At 50.8% G+C, this 13,105-nt stretch overlaps 4 protein-coding genes across 4 annotated transcripts; 2 read left to right on the top strand and 2 right to left on the bottom strand.

Moving 5' to 3' along the window:
• Positions 1 to 111: 111 nt before the first annotated feature.
• PMZ80_007967 (uncharacterized protein) lies at positions 112 to 1,217 on the bottom strand (the record flags this gene model as incomplete). Its single annotated transcript, XM_064876371.1, has 3 exons — positions 112 to 351; positions 408 to 1,124; positions 1,182 to 1,217. 3 exons carry the CDS (start codon positions 1,215 to 1,217, stop codon positions 112 to 114), a joined length of 993 nt encoding a protein of 330 aa, XP_064727678.1.
• A 780-nt stretch (positions 1,218 to 1,997) lies between these two features.
• PMZ80_007966 (uncharacterized protein) lies at positions 1,998 to 4,844 on the bottom strand (the record flags this gene model as incomplete). The annotated part of the gene is made up of 2 exons (XM_064876370.1): positions 1,998 to 4,123; positions 4,175 to 4,844. The coding sequence occupies 2 exons, from the start codon at positions 4,842 to 4,844 to the stop codon at positions 1,998 to 2,000; spliced, it is 2,796 nt and encodes a 931-aa protein (XP_064727677.1).
• A 4,219-nt stretch (positions 4,845 to 9,063) lies between these two features.
• PMZ80_007965 (uncharacterized protein) lies at positions 9,064 to 11,216 on the top strand (the record flags this gene model as incomplete). Its single annotated transcript, XM_064876369.1, has 3 exons — positions 9,064 to 9,068; positions 9,454 to 10,612; positions 10,671 to 11,216. The coding sequence occupies 3 exons, from the start codon at positions 9,064 to 9,066 to the stop codon at positions 11,214 to 11,216; spliced, it is 1,710 nt and encodes a 569-aa protein (XP_064727676.1).
• A 241-nt stretch (positions 11,217 to 11,457) lies between these two features.
• On the top strand, positions 11,458 to 12,594 carry PMZ80_007964 (uncharacterized protein; the record flags this gene model as incomplete). The annotated part of the gene is made up of 1 exon (XM_064876368.1): positions 11,458 to 12,594. The coding sequence occupies one exon, from the start codon at positions 11,458 to 11,460 to the stop codon at positions 12,592 to 12,594; it is 1,137 nt and encodes a 378-aa protein (XP_064727675.1).
• Positions 12,595 to 13,105: the final 511 nt, after the last annotated feature.

Below are 13,105 nucleotides of genomic sequence, written 5' to 3'. Positions count from 1 at the left end.
ACGTGCTCTAATAAAGACATTCTCCTTTAGCTGACACCCACGGTATGCTCTCATGTCCCAGTAGCCGGCTCGTTGCACCCACTCTGCCGGCAACAAGTACTTTGACAAACCTCATCCCATCGTCCTCCTCGCCTGACCCAACACATCCTTCCCCTCACTCCCACCAGCATTTCCATCTCCCTCCTCCAAACTTCTCAAAACCCCCTCCACCACCTCCCCAACCTCCTTCTCCCTTACCCCAAGCAACAAATTATCACTCTCCTCCCTCCCAACAATCACACTCCCCCCACTCCCCTCCACCCTCCCAAAAAGCTGCACAACCACCAAATCATGAAACCCACTCCTCTCCCCCTCTTGAACCCCTCCTTACCTCGTGTATACAAAACCTCACTACTCTCCCTACTCACCGCATACCTCACACCCTGCCTCCCTTCCAAAGCCCGCACAATCCCCACCTGATCCGTCTCCACACTCCGCACATGACAATACCTATTCCTCGTCCCCTCCGGCGCCCTCAATATCCCACGCACCGCAAGCCCAATATCAGGCAGTATCACAGCGCTGACACGTTCCGTTCCGTCGTCCGTATACTTCACGCTGTGTTTCCTGACATCAATGCCGAATTGCGGGTACCTAAGAAGACTGAGGTCGAGGATATTCCCCACTGCGAGACCCGTCCAGCTAAACGTCGGGTTATTCGCTGCAGCGTCCTTCGCGACAGCTAACACATCAAGTCGCGGTTGGCGGAATCGTGCTGTCTCGGGGAGCCCGGTTTGCGTGATAGGGCTATTCGCGAATTCGTTGAGGATGAAGCGCTTTATACCCGCGGCCACTGCCGCCTTTATCAGGAGAGGTTGAGTTGGGATGGAGGGGATCGCGCCTGCGTGGATGATTGCGTCGTGGGAGGAGAATGTGCGCGTGAGGCCATCATAGTCATCGTGCGCGACGCGGGCGATGGTGACGGAGGGGTGAGACGGGAATGTTGAGGTGGATTCTGGGCGTGTTAGGATAGTGACTTCGAAGTTGTCGGCTGGGTCTTCGAGGAGGGCGTGTAGGATGTGAGTTCCTATTGTGCCTGAGGCCTGTTGGCAGGAAGGCGGTCTGGTCAGTCGTGTTGTGTCCCACTGGGGATGTCGGAGCTATCGTGTAGAGGAGGTCGTGGTGGCAGGTGAGCTACTTACGCCGACGAGGACGACTTTGGACAGCGTATCTGCCATATTATTTTTGGGGTAGAGTCAGGACGATGTGGTAGGGATCTGGCCGGTCGTCGAACACTGCTGAAGCCTGGACATGAGGTCTTCCGAGGTTTGTTCACTTCGGCTGAACCAAGAGCGAGTACCCGGTCGTAAAATGGGACGGTTTACCAGTGCCGTTTCAGCTTCTCGTCTGGAACAGGGCGTCCAGTGCCGGTGCTTACGTAAGTGAATTAGGCTGGATTGTGCTGCTTACTTACTGGTCTGTTGCATGGACGCTAGACAATCGATATCAGTGCTGCACCAGTCAAGCGCTTCCGTGCATGGTTCATGGCATATGTAAAGAATGTTGAATATTGCTTTTCTGTCCTGTCCCAAATCATACAAGCCATTTTGCATTGCACAAACCTATCTCAAATCAGACAGAGCACGTTATGCATGCGCACACTGCTAGCACCTGATCTGCACATATCAATGTCACTGCCTCAACATCGCTGGTTTTTTGTCCTTGTACACTCTATAGTTCTTGATTTGTTTCTCATAAACACATTGGGTCAGACCATTTGTGTTCATTTCGCAACACACACAAACTCCATTCAAATGCTGTTTGTCGTTGCGAGAACCATTCCACGCTACTCCATCTCGTGCTCCGCAAATTGAGCGCTTTGCCGCCGTCCTCACGACCGTACAGTCATGAACAAATTTCCCCGTCTATATGCAATTTTGTCGTTAGTCAATGCAGTTGTGATCGTGCTGTTCCTGTTATCCAGCCAAATCCCTTCTCGTTGTTATGTACCATTACCATCAGTTTTTCGATTCGGAGACCTCCATCAACGGCTTGAAAAGTTTTCGCATGTCAAGCTCAAGCGCCTCGGTCTCATACGTGGGATCAATATCAGCCACGCTACCAGGCTCTTCACCACGTTGTGCGCCATCACTCAAGCTCCAATCACGTGCCATCTTAAGACCATGCATGAGTTGTCTGAAACGTATATCAGCAGGCAGCTGCCAATCACGTATCCTGTTGGGCTGCAAGAATGCTTTTGCGAGCCAGTAAAAATGTATGCCGTCCCGGCAGAAGCCAACGCGCTTTGGTGCAATTGCCGTGCCAGGGATTGAGGGATATTGAAGTTGCATGTCTGCGTCCCAGCATTGTTTCCATCTCGTCAAAGCCAAGGAAATAGCATGCTGCTGTGTCTGCAGGTTGACAGCGACCGAGCCAGCATACGGAGAAGCGTTTGGACTGACTAAAGAGCGCTGCTTCTGGAACCGCCATATGTCCGTATGCAACGCGTGTATAAGGACGAATTTGCCGTATATGTTTGTGTCTCGGGGTTGCAAGATCGATATCGAGGAGTCTTGCAATGCTCGGTAAGCATAGTCGAAATTGAACTGTCGAGGCTTAAGGGACCCAGCTGCATTGATATGAGACTGGTAATAAGGGCCATGCAAGCCAAGAGCCGATGCACATCTAGACTCATCAGGTGCATCCCATGCCGCATCATCGCAGGGCAAAGGCAACCGTACCTCAGAATGTTGAAACTCTGGCGAGCTGTTGAAATACAGCGTCATGGCAGCATCTGACAAGACTGCGAGGAAGACGAGGCGCAATCTTTTCTCTTGCTGCAACCATACGCGCCAGCTCCACTGCGAAGCATCAATGTCTTGACCTGGTCGTATGTTGTGTAGATAGCTGTACGCAGGTTGTCCTGGAGTAGCGAGATTCAGTAATTGGCACTGCCGTACGAGTTGTTGTAGACGCCGACTTCCAGATCTTGCTTCGGCTCTTTGTCCAGGTCCACCGTGCCATGTAAGAATGTTTTGTACCAGAAACATTGCCTGCAGCTCTTCCAAGTCAGAATCGGTGGGAAATATCACGTCTCCTGAAGAATGATATCGCAGGAGCCGTGAGGTTCGTTCGATGCCTGCTTTTGTACATAATACAAGGCTGCGTACCTCTGTCTGAGAGATGCGATCGGAGTATACAGCGCCTGAGCATGCAAGGATGAGGAGTAAGCCGTCGTAGGTGTTGAAGAGGTCGAAAGTAGGTATGTGTAGCCATGGAAAATGGCCTTGATAGTTGTGGTATAGCTCAAGAAAGTGTTTGACATTGTCGACAGTTAGGCACGATCGGAGAGCATCGCTATTTTGGTGCTCGTGGAGCAATTCCTGAGGAAAGCAAAAGTCAACAAGACGGTCCACTTTTGATTGCAGAGGATGTGCATGAGCAGAACTGAAATTCCACAGAGGGGGGCCAAGCGTACCGTCAGCTCCTAGAGATGTGGACGGCATGTAGTAGCCGTTTGATCCACTCTCGTGAGATTCGTTCTTAACCTCGGGATGTGCTTGTTCGTAGCCATACATCTGTCCCATGTAGTTCCCTTCGCCAGCAGTAGGAAGGAACTGGTTCCAGTCGTTTTCGACATGATGACCGCCCTGCGCAGGTGATGCGGTGTTGGAGCTATACATCAGCTGACTGTTACGCCCGTTGTGCATGCCCCACCCTGAGCCATTGTTCTGATCTTGACCACCTTGCATTTGCTGGCCCATGGGAGGCTTCGAATCGTTCTGGCCATTAGCGTATGGCATCGAAGACATCGCCGGTAGGCTCGCGGTAGTGGTAGGCATGGAGTTGCCGGGCATCGAAGTGGCATAAGGGCTCGGCTGCACCGCGGCTGATGAAGCCGGGGGCTGGTTGTTACTCTGCTGACCGGATGGTGACTGAGCTGCTGAGGCCTGAGCGGCAGCGGCAGCGGCCTTTTGGGCAGCGGCCTGAGACTTCTTCAAGTGCGCAGCAGGGTTCGACAGGTGACTGGCTCCCGTTGGGTTTCCTCTCCGTACCGAGCATTTTTGGAAATGACGCTTGAGAATATCACTGCGCGAGAAGGTATCGGTGCATAGCACACACATATAAGGTCGGTCGCCGGTATCTGCAAGCATGAGGTTAGTGGTCGAGGACAAACGGTAAAGGCAGAACTTACGTCTCAACATGTGTCGCTTCAAGTGTTTCGCGTGCAGATAGGTCTTTGTGCAGTTGGGACACGGGAATTTTCCGTCGGCATCCTTCTGTGGGATGGTGTTGCCTTTCGGGGAACCATTGAGGCCGTTTTGCATGACGGGAGGACGTCCTGGCGCACTTGGTAAGATGCCTCGTCTTCCTTGAGAACCAACAACGTGGGTGCGAGTTGGGTCTCGACCAACATCAGTCGTCATACCTGGCATTTGTTCTGCTCCTGTCCATGGCCGTTCTTGCTGGCCATAATTCCCATATGGATCATTCATACTCGATCGTGGTGGAGCCGGAGCTAGTGGTTGTGGGTAGCTGCTCGGACGGGCCCCGGCTTGGGTAGTGTAGGGTTGTGGTTGCGGAGTCTGGCTTTGCCCCGGTTGTGGAAGCATCGAGCTCTGTGGCATATTACCCATAGGCTGTTGCTGTGTCATGTGCGGAGGGTACCTGTTGTCGGGTGTGGCTGCAGGAGACGGGTTTTGGCTATAGGTGCGCATGGGATCGGCACGGTATTGTGCTTGGGGCATGTAGCCCTGACTGGTGGGAGGCAGGTGGTTCTGTGGCGGGTACTGCGAGTTGATGGGGGGCAGGTGGGTAGGACCATAGGATGACTGCGGCATGGTGCCATTGTAGGCAGACGCCATGGTCGGGTTGTTGTACGGAGACTGTTGCTGCAGACTGGAGGAAGCAGTCCTCGACAGAGCTTGTCTCGGGTCCATAACCAACTAATCGCGTGTTTGCTATCGCGTCGACCACAAGCTCATGTGATATCGAGTCTGTCTATACAATGGATCGCGTCGTGGATAGACTCGAGATGGATTGTGGATGCAAATTGAAGCAGTAAGGACCGGACGTGTTGAAAACTTTTGTGGTGCTGGCTGCGGTGGTGCAAAGACTGCGTCACTCTCCGTCAGCAAAATGAAGAATGAAAGACGCGCTGGCTGAGAAATGCCAATGCCACTCCCAGCAATGCAGCACCAAGTGAAAATGCTATATCGAAATGTGTATACAAGTGGGATGGAAATAATGGAGACGATGAGCTTTGGGTGTGGTGAGGTGGAGGATGGGTAAGGGTGGGATGGTGTTAGGGAGGATTGATGGACAGTGTATGGTAGTGCAGCCGGGTACTGTATAGCTGAGGGTCTATGCCGAACAGCAGCGAGGGTTGGCACGCCTGCAGAGCCTTCGGTGCAGCGACTTTAGCAGCAGAGTGGGTGCTGTGGACGCCGTGATGGGCATCCACTCGCCTGCTGGTCGGTGGGATGCGCACTGTGCCAGGCCACTGTATGGTTCACACCTGTTACCGACCCACAAAGCGTCGATCGAGTGTGCAGCGTGGCTCACAGGCTCACAGAGAGAGCAGGGACAACGTACCCATAAAAAACTGACTTGGGAGCAGATGTGGATATTGAGGCTTGAGGAACCCGAACAACAACAAAAAGCTCAAACCTCGACAATTATCAAAGACGAGAAGATGGAGAAAGCGCGAAAGATGCTGATGTGGTCGATTGCCACCGCACCGAATATACTCGTCCTTGCGTAGCCACTGAGCACACTGCACTAGACAGAAGGCAAGAGCAGCAGGAAAAGGTAAGAGAAGAGAAAAGTTGAAGAAGGGAAAAGCCTGTGGGTGGGCTGGTGTCCTGCAGTTTTGACGGGACGCCAGGGAGGCATGATCGATTGCACTTTCCCTTGTCTGTACTTAGTAGTATTGATCGCTAGCCGTCCGGCAAAATCATGGCTGCTGTACGATACCACCTTCGCCCGATGATGCAGCGGTGCCCGTAGCATTGCTCTATTCGTGCTTAATTACTGCGTGCCTATGTTTTCTACCAGTAGCATCAACTGCCACTTTCAGTTGGCTTTGAGACTACCGTTGTGATTAGAGTTCCTCTAGTCTCGATATTTGTGTTTGGCTGCATCACCGACGCCTTCATCCGGCCAAGGAAACAGGACCTTAATGCAGCGTGACCTTGCACTATTATTGGTTCGAGAGATGCTTCTTCTCGCCATCAAAGCCATTGAGCACCGAGGGTTTCATGAGACAGCAATTGTTGAACAGCTCGACACCTAAAAGTGCCCCCAAAGTCATAGCGAAGCCCCTATACCTGTTGGGAACTCAGTATGCACACAGTGCACAGATCAGATTCTTCACCGAGCAAGTAATGTCAGCATCGTTGCATGACAGATGTGAGGCGTCGGAGTTATGACGACGCCTTTTGGTTGTTTTGATGAGACAATTCCTGCATGTAGCGAATGACAAGCCTTCATCGATGCCGCCTGCTTCCCGATAGTTCTCCGATCATCCCTATCTTCGACTCCTTACCCATGCAGTTTTTATGCCACCACTGCCCGAAACCCGAGTCATGGTGACCGACAACGCAGAACAATGCTAGTGCAACATCAACAACGATGCACGAAAAGCAAGTCTTGTCGAAAGTAGCATGCTCGAAAAGCGCTGTTGTATTCGAAATAATTGTGCACGAGTCCAGCCACCTTTCTGACAGGAAGTCTTTATACGACAAAGTTCCGTGCATAACATGGTTGTGACCATCAATACCATCAGACGTGTAGTTCTAGTAGCCCAAACGTGAATAATATAGAATAAGTATCATCGCTGATGTTCATGTCGCGGCAGCGTACAAGATAGGTATGCTCCTCCTGTTATCGTTGCGTAGCCACCAGGTGTAAGTTACTCCTAAGTGACTATTTGCGTGCTCGATTCCCAAACCATCCGAGCTACAAGACCTGCCTACCTTCACTTTTTGAACTTTTGGTCTCGCTTTGCCGAGAAGTCCGGAGTCCCCCATTCAACGACACGAGCACAAGTAGCACAGACTTGGACATTCACGATTCCCACCCTTGAACAAATGAATATGAAGATGTGAAGCTACCATGATGTTGTTTTAAGAATCAGTCCTCCAAGGCCCACTGTCACCACTTTTTTATTCAGAACCCAACCATGGAAGGGTGCCATGTTCTCGAAGCATACCGCTTTTACCACCAGTATCGTGAGAGTGGATCAACGTATTGTTGTCTCAGGTACTGCTCTTCCTGGCTACTTTCAACAATATCATGCAACGCAGCTTCAAGAAGACTTCTCTCAGGAAAGACACATGCGTGTAGAGTATTTGCGACCTCGCCGCACATGCCGCTTCAACAATGATCAAGATTACGCAGATGTCAGATCGCGGCTTCAAGTTTTGGGAAGTCACATCCCAGTTAGCCAGATGAATTACTGTGCAGCAGGATCTACGCCACTAAAAGATGCATAAAGTTCGCCCAGAACTTTTGGTGCGAGTCCTCGAAAGCTGCCAACAACCACCAGTATTTCCAGCGATCCTGCGACCTACTCGTACTCATTCGCTCAAATTCATCCGCACGGCATGGTGCTGCTACGACAATGCAGTGAGCGCATGCCCTTGCGTGCCAGCTGAAAATATCACGCGGAGGCACAGGTGAGACAGACGCGCTTTGCGAACACGTGAAGGAATCCTTGTTTCGGAAATGGGTTGTTTGTGCTACAGAATTGGTGACCAATCAAGTAATGCCATTAATAGCTGAGATTTTCCGAGTTTAAATTTTTGATGTCACACCAACATGCTGTGCCGAGTGGGAAGCACGGAGTGATGCTTCTCTTCCCATACTTGCACGGGCGTTTCAACTCGTTTGCAGTCGTGCATGAGCGTGGCTGGTATAGTCGTCTCCGTGGCAAGGACCATCAATGATGGCACGACGAAGGCGTAGGGATACTGATAGTAGTACGAAAATTACCATGTACTAAAGAGCGGAATGAACTCCGGATAATCTCGGCTGACGAGACTTCAACCGGCGCCAATTCGAACGATACATCGGATATCCGGCATGGCACAATCTGGACATTCGTATCAGCAACAAACAAGTCGTTCTTCGTGTCAAGCTGTTGTATCGACGATATCTGGTGATAAACATTCTACGTATATCTGTCTCAGTGACCCATGCTTCCTTCCCTCTATCATAACCATTTCAAAAACGTAAGAACGCTCAACCACGGTGGGAGCTCTCGTGATCATGGCAGGTCGCCTTGGCAGGTGCTGAGGGCGCCAAGTCCAAGCCACCGCTTGACTCGAGAGAACGTCGAGCCAAGACGCTGATAGCTTCGGACGGTTTTCCAAATTTGGTTGCTTCAACCAGCCTCGAAGCCGGATCGCTGCGCGGTTGTCAGCCACCAATACAGCTATACTCAAATACTTGAAATCGTGCGAATAATACCACACAGACTACCATCAACAGAGTGACCGAACGAACATGACGTACTAATACATAGACTCTGGTGCTGTTGATTCCGCCGAGTGTGCAAGACAGTATCTCTACGCCAGGACGGCACGATGCAAACATGCACAACTTTACGCATCCAACATCGCTGTGTACCTGCGTGCTTTGACCTATGCTGACCTTCCTCGCCAAGTTGTGTATCCAGCGTCACACCTATTGAGACACGAGTAACATGTCTCACAACCCACACTCGTCGTCACTTGCTGTTTGCAGATACTGACGCAAGCAAAGCGAACCTCGTCATGACACAAGTCACTTCTGGTCGATGTGTTCAAACAGAAAAGCGCTTCGGAACGATGAAGTTACGCTCGGAGCTGAAGTCTGTGTTCAATTGTAAACTGTTCGACAGCAGCCAGTAGGCACTGCCTTACCAATGCTTACAGAGCCGTTTTCAGTTGTGGGCGTCCTCCAAAGGCTATAGATGCAATGCCTGGCAAAGCATGGCAAACAAGGCGCAATCATCATGGCATCAGCCTGCTCACCCCTTCGCACGAACAGATACCATTTTGCGTTCCATGCACTCACACCTCCGACAGAGACTTCACCACCATGAAGTCGAAATACAGTCCGCGTACAGTGGATCTTCATGATGTGGCTGCTCCACGTTCCTGCCTTCGGTGGGACAAACGCATGAGGCGTTCGATTTACCAGATCCTGACATCACGATTTCCACACCACTGCACCTTACCAGATCTACAGGATTCGCGAAAGCTTGGCACCCATGAGCTCGATCTCGCTCGATACATTCTGCTAACACATCGTAGTGAATAGGCCCATTCAATTACCAGGCATACCTTTACACCGATTTCTTATGTACTTGCTCAAGGCTTGTCGACGCCTACAAGCATCTCGCTCACCACAACAAGCCTTCACCTTGCACACTTGTTTTGTTGCTTCACATTATACGGCTCTATCGATCAGTGCTCAGACATTTCCCAGTCAGACGACTTCAGCAGCCACTTTCACCACGATTCAGTGGAATCTTGCGCAACCTTCAAACAAGTCCAACAAGAGGGCTAGCGCAATGGCGAAGCGCAAGGAGCCAGAACCACCGGCTAACCATCCAGAGTTGAAACATCCAAGCACAAAGCGCGCAAAGGAGGTCGATGCCCATACACCGTACGAGGAGCTGAAGGGACTCCTAGAATCTCAGAAGATTGATCACGAAGTCAAGGCAGTTCTTCATTGGTTCCGCAGCAAGGATCTAAGGATCCACGACAATCGAGCCTTGCACGATGCATCAGAGACTGCGAAGGAGGCTGGTGCACCTCTGATATGTGCATATGTGCACTGTCCAGCTGAGCTGAATTGGCATGGCACGTCTCCCGCTAGAACCGACTTCATCATTGAAAACCTAGAGCTGATGCAAAAAGAATTGAAGAAACTCGACATTCCTCTGGTATTCCTTGAGGCTTCTGAGAGAAATGAGATTGTGCCTACGCTCTTCAGTCTTGTTCGGGACATTTCTATCTCCCACGTCTTTGCCAATTATGAATACGAAGTCGATGAGCTCAGGCGCGATATCAAGCTTCTGAAACATGGCAACGAGGGCAATTTCCAGCTCGCACTGCGCCATGATCAGACCGTCAAGGAGCCACTGACGTTGCTGACAAACAGTGGGAAGCCAATGAAAGTTTTCACGCCATATCACAAAGCATGGTGTGCAGAGGTTGCAAACGATCCAACGTTGCTTGATACGGTGCCTGCACCATCGAAGAATTCGAGCGATGCAAAGAAGAAGGTAGCAAAGCTATTCGATAGCAAAGCACCCGGCGTGCCGAAGGAGAAACAATTCGCGTCAAACGAAGAACGAGATGGCATTCGAAAAATGTGGCCGGCGGGTCACCAGGCTGGTATTGATAGGATGCAGAGCTTCATTGACCAGATCGACAATTATGCGGCTACCCGATCCAATCCGGCCAAGAACTCGACGTCTCGAATGTCGCCATATTTTGCAGCAGGGGTTGTGTCAGTTCGCGAGGCTCTACAAATGGTAAAGAAGTACAATGTCAATTCAACAAATTTCTCTCAATCAGCAGCAGACCCGGGTGTATATGGTTGGGTGCGGGAGATAGTGTTTAGGGAACTTTATCGGCAGGTAAGTGTCAATATATGTTCACATTTACTATTTTGATCGATCTGACTTCAATTCCCAGACTCTCCTTGATACACCACATACCGCGATGAATATGCCACAGAATCTCAAATTCGATTTTGTGCGGTGGGAAGAGGATGATGAAGGCTACAAGCGTTGGGAAGAAGGGACCCTTGGCGTTCCATTTGTGGATGCTGGTATGCGACAAATCAAGCATGAAGCATATATGCATAATAGGTTGCGGATGAATGTGTCGAGCTACTTGTACTGCAATCTTCTGATCAATTATCGGCGCGGAGAACGGTACTTTGCTGAAACCTTAATTGATTGGGATTTGAGCAATAATACACAAGGATGGGAGCCCAGCTATACGGTCTTCAACCCTGTCTCGCAAGCTGAGAAGAACGATCCAGACGGTGAATATATCCGAAAGTGGGTGCCAGAACTGAAGGATGTGAAGGGTAAAGCAGTCTTTGATCCTTATCACAGATTGCCGAAGGAGGAATTTGAGAAACTTGGGTACCCTGCGCCATATGTGGACTGGTCGAAGACAAAAGCGAGGGCGATTGAAAGGTTCAAGAGCGATATGAGAGATGCTGAGCCTTAAGTGAGGGCATTGTGAGAGTTACCCTCGAGTCTGCCCAGGTCGTTTACGCGAAGATTCTTCGACATATCACTTTCGACCACTCTACTTCCCATTTCATCCACGTCTAGTTGCGAAAAGTCTAGGCGATTTGGACAACCCTACTTTGCCCGCACCACTATATCACAACCTCCTGATCTAAATCACTGTTACCTTCACAGTCTCCAACTGGCCACTACCGAGAAGGGCACCATACCTTGACACGATGGCTGTGAAGAGAGAAGCATGGTCATCTGGTCCAAAGGTCGAAGACTCCGATAGTGACAACTCCTCTGAGGACCAGAAGAAGCATATCGACCTGTCGGCAGATCCTACGCCACACCCGAAACTCGCATCCAAGAATAGTCGAACTACCCAGAGAGAACCGTTTCCGAGCCCTATGTTGCCCACCTGCGATATTGCTAAGCAACCTGCTAAAGAGGAGAAAGACGAAGCAGAAGATAACAAAAGTGACATCGATGGAACAAAGCTTCCGGGCGCAGCTCCCGCGCTTCTTGAGGAAGACCGAGTCAACGAACTCAAATCTATTCTCGCGAAACTTCGAGCCGAGCAAGACGTGGCAGTAGGGCAGCTTGAACACCGAGAAGAGCACGAGGAGGACCTCCTGGATCGGCAGCAAGAACTTCAATATGAGATACAAGAACAAGAAGCTCTCCTGACTACTGCAAGAGCAGCGAAGGCAGAAGCTGAACGCAAGAGGAAGGCTGCAATAGCTGAAGAACGGAAACTGCGCAGTGAAAAGTGTCAGGTAGAAGAGGAACTTGCTAAATTCGAAAAGCGGGGAACGTTCGAAGAGGAGGCAGAGCATGTCGATGAGCTGAAAGAAAAGGTCTTCGAAGCAGAAAAGGACCTCAAGGAGGCAGAGGTTGAGCTGGAGATCTTGCAGAAGTTTCCAGATGCCGGACCAGAACTCAGACCTTACCTCGAGATGCTGCGCAAGGTTCACCGGGCCAGACCAGAGAGCACCGACGATGAAGCCGAAAACACTGTTGAAGGTGAAGCGCGTGCTAGTAGCTCGACTGCCGACAATGAGTCCGTGGTCCCTGATGCTAGCGATAGCGAAGAGGTAATTGACGAGGCCAAATGTTGCGCCAGTCTACAGTCCGAGTCCGAGGACAATGAATTTGCGGTCTCCGATGCCAAGCGGAAACACACGGGTCGAAAGGCTGTGAAGCGCAGAATGTCCTGGACCCCATCTGATGAGGAGGACACCGAATCTGTTCAAAAGAGCAGGAAGGCGCAGAAACTACCAGCCTCAACTGGCGACGTTGCACGCGGATCGCCCGCGCCCATCAAGAAGCAGAAGCGGTCCACCAGCGAAAGCCCATCTGACATTATCTGACTAAGGTGTTGTCAGGCTTGGAATGGTGGAAACGAAAACTGTTCAGCAACTTGCGGCCAATATAAGCGGGACACATACGCGCTGGTCACTTGGCACACTCTTTGAGCTGCAAAGCAAGATCTCGTACCTCTGGGTCCGGCATTATTAGCAGCATGTGCTGCTGGCGATCGGTGTTGTGATGAATATGGCGAACATGAGGGCGAAGGGAGATCGCGCGGCAGTTTTCATCCCACTAGCAAACCGGCGATCTTCAGGCTTTGATCGTGCATCCCACCTACCTAGCGTTACATAATCTCTAAATTATGCAAAGACAGCAGTGCCTGCCCCAGAGAGACGTACTAAACGTGGAGGGGGTTGCGCCGTTGCTCCTTCCGTTACAACGTATTTGCGAATGCATGCTGGAATTGCCACTTTTTATTGGTCGCCAGTTGACCTACAAAATTGTCTCCCACACTTCTCCTTCCACTTCAACCTTCTTCCTCATCGAGTCAAATGAGATGGTGGTTTCCTA

This window comes from Knufia obscura (assembly GCF_036327395.1).
Source record: "Knufia obscura strain CCFEE 5817 isolate CBS 148926 chromosome Unknown scaffold_10, whole genome shotgun sequence".
Classification (NCBI taxonomy): Eukaryota; Fungi; Ascomycota; class Eurotiomycetes; order Chaetothyriales; family Trichomeriaceae; genus Knufia; species Knufia obscura.
This window is presented reverse-complemented; position numbering and strand designations above follow the sequence as displayed.